Source organism: Musca domestica, unplaced genomic scaffold (assembly GCF_030504385.1).
Source record: "Musca domestica strain aabys unplaced genomic scaffold, Musca_domestica.polishedcontigs.V.1.1 9, whole genome shotgun sequence".
NCBI lineage: Eukaryota > Metazoa > Arthropoda > Insecta > Diptera > Muscidae > Musca > Musca domestica.
In genome coordinates, this window is record NW_026712435.1 from 6,060,012 (window position 1) to 6,069,589 (window position 9,578).

The window sequence follows — 9,578 nt, forward strand, 5'->3', positions numbered from 1 at the left end:
TTTATTTGTTCTTTGTTGTATTTGTAATAGCCATATTTGTTCTTTGAAATAATGTATGTACAATGTTCTTGTGGTGTGTTTGGCTAGTTATGTTATAAATTCACTGTTTGATGTTTCTGTTTTTTTCATTAAAATTAATATTATTATTTTGACTCTTTTTTCACTCACACTTGCACTTATCACTCGGGGGGAAAACTTGAAACTTGCGATCGCGTGTAAATTTCGGTGAGAACTGATTATTGCCAAATTTGCATCGTCACATCAAACCTGTTTTGGCTGTTGACGATGCTTAGTTATTAGAATTCAGCATTGGAATTTACCGGTGGCTGCATAAATGTATGTGTGTATGTGTATGTATTTACATTATTTACATCATTTTGTTATGATGCCATTTATGCGGCCGCCGGTAAATGCCCAACCAACAGTGTTGGGCAAATTAATAGCAATATTATGAACATTTTCTGGGCCCCGAATGACAAGTGTAAGTATTCATTTCTAATATACCATAAGGATCTTCGGTCTTCAGTTCCTCGGCATGTTCTTGATTGGCCCAGCAAACACGTAGCCCAGTTGTGTGTTGTAGGCCAGGACATCTCCAATTCCAGCTGCTGTACACCCATCTTTCCTTATGGCGGAGTACGTGTCCGCTCCCAGTTCCACATCGATCGGACTATTTCCTCTGGGATCAGGGTCAGCTAAGGCGAAGCTCGTGAAGCATCTAGTGGGGTCTTCAAGTATTGGGTCCGAGTAAATGCGTCTTGGGAGATCTTCGATAATTACAGCATTTACCTTCAGACTCCAAGTACTGTTCGTGCGGCGGGGCGAAACTGTGAAGGTTGTGAATCGCTCCCCTTTGTAGCTCCGCGACTGCAGACCCAGGCGACGGAAAGCTGCATATGAGATCTTGGACATCGTCGCCGATTGGCTAACTATGGCCCGCAACATGCTGAAACCCTCCATACCCTCGGCCGTTATGCGTACCATAGCCGTCGGTACAAATACTAAGTCCCACGCGAAAGCTGGGGTGGTGACGGCTTCTATATTTAGGGATACCTCCTCCAATTGAGACGCCCCGTGCAATAGGGTATGGTGCCGGTCGTTGCATCTCCGGCAACCAGTTAAAGACGGGCAGTCGGGGGCCAAATGACTTCTCGCCAGGCAATTTCGGCAATACCCCCGACGCTCCACGGTCTCATATCGCTGGAAGGGCGTCTGCCGGCGGAACCTCTCACAGGCACTGAGGGCATGGTCTTCTTGGCATAGTCCACATGAGTATTGCCAGTAGCTAGGTCTTTCTTGGCGTTGGCGGGGTCTTACGTCGGATCGACTTCTCTGTCGCCTTTCAGGGGATGTGGAACTGGGTCGATGGATGGGCCGTATGGGTCGATTGGCGCTTCTTGCTGTTGGACGGGCAGGTGAGTCTGGGCTACGGTTGCGATCGTCCAGACGGCAGTCCTGGTTGGGCAAGTAAGCGGCCATATCTGAAAAGAAATTAAGGCGAGTACTAAATTCTTTTTTGAGTGGGAATCCGACTAGTCAGTCGGAAAACAATTTGACAATTTTTGTAATGGGTCTGCTAAGGTTGCCACTTGCCGTCCGTATGTCTACAACCCTGGTATTTTGGTCACTACCTGGATACGTTTTTTCGATACGACCTAACTTCCATTCATGCGGAGCCAATCTATCATCTTTTACGACAACTAAATCTCCTTCTTTGATGTTCTCCTTTTCATATTTCCACTTAGTTCTTCTGTGAAGTTCGTGAAGATATTCTAACTTCCATCTGTTACAAAAATATTGCGAAATAACTTTGAGTCTTTTCCAACGATTGACTAAGCTTAAATCTGTGTCTGAAATGTCTGGTTCAGCTGGGGTAAGAATAGGTGTTCCTATTAAGAAATGACCAGGTGTCAAAGGGGAAAGGTCGTTTGGGTCGTCGCTAGCAGGACTTAAGGGTCGTGAGTTAAGACAGCCTTCAATTCTTGATAAAATAGTTGTGAATTCTTCAAAAGTGAAATTCATTTTTGGGATACTTTTTCGTAAATGGATTTTAAATGATTTGACGCCAGCTTCCCACAAGCCGCCCATGTGCGGAGCACCAGGAGGAATAAATTTCCAAGTAAGATTTTGAGTGAAATTATTTTGAATTGTGCTATTTTGAATATTCTTCATGAAAGCTAATCTATCTCGCTTTAGTAGATCAACCGCTCCCACAAAGTTAGTTCCGTTGTCCGAAAATATACAAGACGGACAACCTCGCCGACTAATAAACCTAGAAAAAGCGGCAAGAAAGGCATATGTCGACAAATCGCTTGTGGGTTCTAAATGTATAGCCTTAGTGGCGAAACAGACAAAAATGCAAACGTAGCCTTTTGTAATAAAGCAGGCTCTTCCTGAATAACTTTTAATGTTAAAGGGTCCTGCAAAATCTACCCCTGTGTTTGTAAAGGGTCGAGAAAGAAAAGTTCGTTCGGGTGGTAGCGACGCCATGATTTGAGTTTGGGTTTGTTTTTTGTGAATTAAGCAAATTCGACAATTTCGTATGGTTTGTTTGATTAGCGACTTGAGTCCGAATATCCAGAATTCGGACCTTAATACTCGGGTCATTAATTGATTACCCCCGTGTAAGGTAACCTTATGAGTGAATTCGACTAACAATTTGCTAAGTTTTGCGCCATGTGGTAATATTATTGGGTGACGTTCGCTATATGTAAGGGCTGGCGATTGTACCAATCGGCCATTTGCTCTAATAATACCCTTTGAGTCTAGAAATGGGTTGAGGGTCAACAGAGGACTTGAAGGAGAAATTTGAGTCTTTTTCATAAGTGCGTTGTATTCGTCTGCATATACGAATTTTTGGGTACGAATTATACAAGATCGTTTTCCATCTTGGATTTCATCTGATGTAAGGTCGTTTGCTGAAGTGCGAAGGTGTTGTCTATTTACCCCAGAATTTTTCCAGAGTCTTAGAGCATATGCGTATGATCGATAAACCTTAGATAAAGAGGAGAAATGTTTTAAAGGGTCTTCCTTTTCTGCGAAAAGGGTCATGACTTTTGCCGTTTTGGCTTCCAAATTTGTGTCATTTGGGATTTCATACGATGGCCAACGGTCTTTTGGCATTCTGAGCCATTGAGGTCCCTGCCACCAGAGATCACTAGTCTTTAGCTCTGCGGGTGAACATCCACGGCTCGCAATATCAGCTGGATTATTTTCCGAATCAACATGTCTCCAATTTTCTTGTCCAACATTATCAGCAATTTCCGAGACTCTATTTCCAACAAATGTGCTCCAATGACAAGGAGGCTTTTTTAACCATGCTAATACGATGGTAGAGTCGGTCCAAAATTGTGTCGAATATTTTGATATCTGTAGGCTATTTACAATGGATTTAGCTAATTTTGATAGTAATACTGCCCCGCATAACTCGAGTCTGGGTATTGATAATTTTTTAATAGGAGCGACACGAGTTTTTGCTGCTAATAAGAATGTATGCGCCTTATGGTCAGTATTTTCCACCCGAATATAAAGAGTGGCTCCATATGCGCTTTCTGACGCGTCACAAAATCCATGAATCTCTACAGAACCATCTAGCGTGTATTGAATCCATCGAGGAACTCTCAGATATTCAATATCTTTGCTATTTTGGACGAAATTGTTCCAGTTCATCTGAGTTATTGGCTTCAATTGATCATCCCAGTCAATTTTGTCTAGCCAGATTTGTTGCATTATTAGCTTGGCTACAACAACCACCGGTGCCAGCCATCCACATGGGTCAAACAATTTGGCTATCGTTGATAAAACTTCTCGTTTTGAAGATACATTTTTATTTTCCATTGAAGGTGGTGTGAACGAAAAATAATCGCCTGAGATATTCCATCGAATTCCAAGGGTCTTAGTTGAAGCATCTTCGGAAATGTCTAGCCAATTGAGTGGTAGCAAATGTTCATGTGGAATATCTTGTATTATTTTGCGATCATTTGATGCCCATTTCATTAGTGTAAAACCAGCAGAGTCTAAAGCAGCAGTTAATTCCTTTCGAGCTTTTATTGATTCATCTTCAGTGTGGCCGCCAGCTAACACATCATCAACATACAAATTATTCAAAATTATATTTGCGGCTCTAGGGTACGATTCTTTGACATCTTCTGCTAGTTTAAGAAGAGTTCTCAATGCTAAATATGGTGCGCAGTTAACTCCAAATGTAACTGTCAGCAGCTCATAATCCTCTACTGGGTTTTCCGGAGACTTTCTAAAGAGAATTCTTTGATATTTTGTTTGATTTGGATCCAAAAGTATTTGGCGATACATCTTTGTTATATCTGCATTGAAGGCATACTTGAAAAATCTCCATTTTAAAATTTGCAATACTAAATCCTGTTGAAGAATGGGTCCAGGAAATAGTATGTCATTGAGACTTGTTTTGTTTGATGAAGGACAAGATGCGTTAAATACGACTCTTAACTTCGTTGTGAGTCGATCGGGTTTTATCACAGCGTGATGTGGTAGATAATAATTTGGCATTTTATCTATTTCATTCGGATTGACTTTCCTCATATGACCGAGTTCTAAGTATTCAAGTATTGAAGCATCATATTGTTCTTTGATCTCTGGTGTTTTCATAAGTTTTTTCTCCATTCTGTAGAATTGAGCTAGGGCGATGTTTCTGGAATTCCCCAATTCCTCGCATTTTTTGAATGGGAGAGTCACCACATATCTTCCATCCTTGTTCCGTATTGTTGTTTCAATGAAGTTTTGTTCACAAAATTGGTCTTCTTCTGACCGTAAAACTTTTTTAGGGGTCTCTTCCACCTCCCAAAAACGTGTAAGTACTTTCTCTATTGAAGTTGTGTTTAAAAGTGAAATTTGTTTTCGTTGAAGGATGCTTCCTGGTATGGGTCCTCCAACTATCCATCCAAATTTGGTTTTTTGTGTTAAAATTGATCCAAATGTTTTCATTGGAGTTCCAATTGTGAATATTAATGGTCCTATGTCCATTCCAATAAGTAAATCGATTGGTTGACTAACGTAAAATTTCGGGTCAGCCAGTTCTAATGCTGTTACATCTCGAAGTTGTGAATCATCTAAGTTCTGTGGTGGTAGATTTGAAGGTAAGTTCTTTAAAACTGGAGCCCAGACTTCCAGTTTAAAGCTAGGGTCGTATTTGGATCTCATTGTAAACAAGCAAGATTTTGTTGAAGTCTCAGAAACAAATTGACTTAAGCCAGTGACATGAACTAAGTTGTTCCGTGTAGGTAACTTCAAAAAGTTTTTCATCTTTTCCGAAATAAAGGTGGATTGTGATCCTGAGTCTATTAGAGCTCGGGCATCGTAAAGTTGTCCTTTGGTTTCAATTTGTACTATTGCTGTGAAAAGTAGCGTTCCTCCAGATTGTCGCTCACTAATTTGCTTATCTTGGAGGGTCAAGGTAGTAATAGTAGTTGGTTCTAGGTTTGTAGTGGACTGTATTTGATTTGTAAGAGCGGCAGCACTAGTACTAGGTCGTGCTTCCACTCGAGCTAGGTATGAGTTAGTTGTTTGGGTTTCCGTTCCCTTGTGTAACAAAGTGTTGTGTTTCATAGTACAAATACGGCAGCCAAAGCGACTTTTGCAATCCTTTACTCCGTGATTTGATGACAAGCAATTGTAGCATAAGTGTGATGTTTTCACGATGTGAATTCTGTCATTCACACTCTTTTTCAAAAATTCGCTGCAATCTCTTATGAAATGATTTGATTTGCAGACTTGACAAGTTTGAGTATTTTTCTGTTTATTTTGTTGAGGTAATATTACATTAGTAGGTCTTCCTCCAAAGTTGTTTGTATTTTTTGAGACATTTGTCTGAAATGTTTTCAAAAATCTAGGCGTGTGATTGTTAGTTGGTTTTTGTTGAGCAAATTTCGATGTAGAGGGCTTTATGTTACCAACTGATTCCAAAGTTTTGAATTTGTTTGTTAAGAAAGCGTCAAACTGTTCCCATTTTGGAATTTGTTTACAATCGCTTAATGAGTTCTCGAATTCTTCTAAAAAGCCTCTAGGTAATTTTGTTGAACAAATGTATATTAAAATCGGATCCCATCCTTTAACGTCGACATCAAGTATCCCCAGTGTCTGAATGCTGCTATTTACCGTGCGTTGTAGTTTTTGAATAGAGTGACTTGATTCAGTAGAAACTCCAGGTAGATTAAAAAGTGTCTTGATTTCTTCATTAATTTGCATTCGTTTATTCTCGTAACGATCTGTGAGATTTTTCCATGCTAATGTAAATCCATCATTAGTTAGTGGGACATGTGAAATAATTTCTCTAGCTTCTCCTGCTGTCTTCTGCGTTAAATGGAATAATTTTTCGACATTGCTTAATTTTGAGTTGTTTATGTAAATTGCCGAAAATAGATCTCTGAAAGTCGGCCATTCTCTGTAACCACCTTTAAATGTGTCTGTATCGCATGGAGGTAGCCGCGATACGTTTGTGAAATCCATTTCCCTTCCTTGTTGTGACATCTCTGACTCTCTTTTCATTTTTTCCTGTGTCTTTTCATCCAAAATATTTTGAATTTGTCCATTTATTGAACTCAGCGCTTTTTTGTACGATCCCATGGTATCCATATAGTGCTTTCTCAGTTTATTTTTATCGATCGGCTTTCCTTCCTCTTCTGGAACATAATCCCGACAGTCTATGTAGGCTCTCTTGACCTGGTCCCATGCAGAATCCAACTCCATTCGTGTTGTTTCCAAAGTATGTACCGTGTCATCAGGTTTGGTTATTGAAAAAATTGAAATATAATCCAGAAGATCGTTGACGCAATTTGTGAATTTATCGCTTAACGTTTTATCCATTTTGAAAACTGAGCGTTAACCTTTACGAAATTTTGTTGGTTTACAAAAAAGAAAAGTTGCCCAATGAAAAGGACTAACTTGGTTTAGAATTTAAACTTTTATCCAAATTTTTATTTGTTAAAATGAGGATAAGTTTTTTTCTCAATAGTTGTCGACGAAAACGATCCTATTTTATTGGTTTGAGTCAAATTATATTTCGTTCCTTTCAATAATTAAAATTTTTTTTTTTTCCAAAAATTCAAAAATTTTCTTTATATTTGACGCCGGACTGACTTGATTAAAAATGTTTGCTGGGTTACCAGAAGGGTCAAAATTTCGCCAAAATGAGCAAAAAGGAAAATAAAATCTCTTAAAGTCCACTTACAGGAGGATTTTATTCTTGCAATTCGACAAATAATCAAAAGTTTTTAAAACAAAAGTGTTTAAACGAGAATTGCAAAGCAGAAATTACCAGAGATGTTTTGCGCAGTAAACAATTTCTTCCAAAAAAAAACGAGAGTCTAATTTGATTGTCCACGAGAAGTTGAAAATTCCAAAAAATTTCAGAGAGTCCAAAAAAATTTCAACGAAGTAAAAATGTGTGTTGGGTTGTCAAAAAAAATTTTAATTTTTTGTTAAAATCACTTAATATCCTATGACAGGAGGATTTTATTTTTAAAAAGCCAATAACTTTGATTATTGCTTGTGAAAATTTGTCTGATTCAACAAATTTTCTAAATTCGCCAAATTTTTTGATAAAATTCGCAACGAGAATTAGAGAAAATTATGTATGTATAAATCCAAATATTTCAGCAGAAATATTTCAAACAAATAATTTGGGTCAAAAAATCCAAAAATTTGAGCAAAAATTTCCAAAAAAATTGATTTGGGTCAAGGTCCAAATATTTCAGCAGAAAATTTTATGTCCCAGCAGAATATTGCAAAAGAAAATAATTTGGGTCAAAATCCAAATATTTTCAGCAAAAAATTCAAGAAAGTGTAAAAAATGTCAATGAAGAAATTTTTCCCAAAAAGTTGTCGTGTTATGTGTCACAAAATCAAAAAAAGTATACCAGCAAAATATTTCTGCGAAAAATGCAAGAAATTAATTTTGGGTCACAGAAAAATTTTTAAGCTCCTTAGAGCAATAGATATTGTGCTAAATGGGAAGAAAGGTTAAAATTAGAATAAAAATAAAAATTGTAAATATATGGGATCGATTTTATGTCTGTCCACCAGACTCCGATATAAAATTTGTTCTCCAAAATTTCAAAAAAAATTTGTAGTTTAAGTTTCAAATGTATGTCTGTCCACCAGACGCTTGCTTGTTTGCCAATTTTTTTTCTCCAAAAATTTCAAAAAATTGGTAGTTTAATTTTCAAATGTATGTCTGTCCACCAGACGCTTGCAAAAATTTCAAAAAAATTTAGGTTATTTTTTGTCTGTCCACCAGACGCTATTTTTTAAACGGGTTTTATTTACTCGTTTATGTATTCCGGTGACGCCAAATTTTTCCAAAAAATATGGCGACTATATATTGCAAGTGACGCTTTTTTTCCAAAAAATTGTATATAGTTTTTGCAATATGGCGTTTATATGTTTGCCAAGTTTAGTGACGCCAACTTTCCAAAGTTATGTGTTTGTGTCAATATGGCGCTTATGTATTCGCCTGAACTCCACGTTCAGAAAATTCCAAAATTTTTAGTATATATATATTTGTATATGGCTGAAAATTCCCGTTTTTTCAGAAAAGAATATGCCTGCCTGCTTTTTCCCGGGTCAAAAGCCAAATGTCCGTCCAGAAAAATGGCTCAAAATTGGGAAATTTTCCGTCACTGTGTCTGAGTGTTAGCTTTGAATATGGGTCAAAGTGTTATTGCAAATTATGGGAATATGCGGGTCAATGCAAATATTGAAGATTTGCCTGCTCCCGAAATGCCCTTTTGTGTCAAAAAAGAAAATTTCACGAGTACTCACTTTGATCTTGGGTTTTGGGTCTCGGTTGTTGTTGTTGTGCTGCGTGTGTCCGTCCTACTGCTGGCTCCAAAATTCTCCGTGTTGTGGTTGTTTTTGTGTCACTGTTTTTTTTCCACTGAATATTGTCTCTTTTGTGTCACTGTGAATTGTCTTTTTTTTGTATAAAAAACTTCTTCAACTTCTTATTAATTTTTTAGATTTTATATTTTTTAAAATTAAAGAAAAAATTTCATTTTTCTAAAATTTTTAAAAAATTTTATTTTTTTTGTAGCACTGTGTAACTTCACTTTTTGTTGCCCTGTGTACTGTCTATTTTTTTGTAAATTTTTTCAATTTTTTTTTTTTTTTTTTAATTTGCACTAATTTTTGCACCCCACTGTATTTTTCACTGTTCTTTTTTCTCACTGTTCTTTTGTTTGTCCGTCCACTCACAAATTGTTCTTTTTTTTTTTTTTTTTTTTTTGTTTTTAATAATTTAAAAAACTTTCACTTTTTTATCCGGCTCTGGAGGACCAAATGTTTTTAGGCTTACCTTTTTGCCTTTGAGCCTTTTTAAATTATAAGAAAGTATTTTGTTTTTTTTTCTTCGTGTTTTTATTTATTATTATTTATATATTTTTAGGGGGTAAGTGCAATTTAGATGTAACATTAGATTTTAGGTTTTTATAATTTATTTTAGGTTTTAAATAGTTCATAAGTTTTATTTAGTATTTGATAAGTTTTTCTTTAGGTAAATTAGCACTTAAGTTTTATTTCACTGGAATTCAAGCCTTTTATATATGTGT

General features: G+C 36.9%; 1 protein-coding gene across 1 annotated transcript; it reads right to left on the bottom strand.

Moving 5' to 3' along the window:
- Positions 1-522: 522 nt before the first annotated feature.
- On the bottom strand, positions 523-8,927 carry LOC131806903 (uncharacterized). Its single transcript, XM_059131770.1, has 2 exons — positions 8,794-8,927; positions 523-1,481 (listed from the first exon to the last, which is right to left on the bottom strand). Exon 2 carries the CDS (start codon positions 1,477-1,479, stop codon positions 523-525), a length of 957 nt encoding a protein of 318 aa, XP_058987753.1. The 5' UTR covers positions 1,480-1,481; positions 8,794-8,927.
- Between the last annotated feature and the right edge of the window lie 651 nt (positions 8,928-9,578).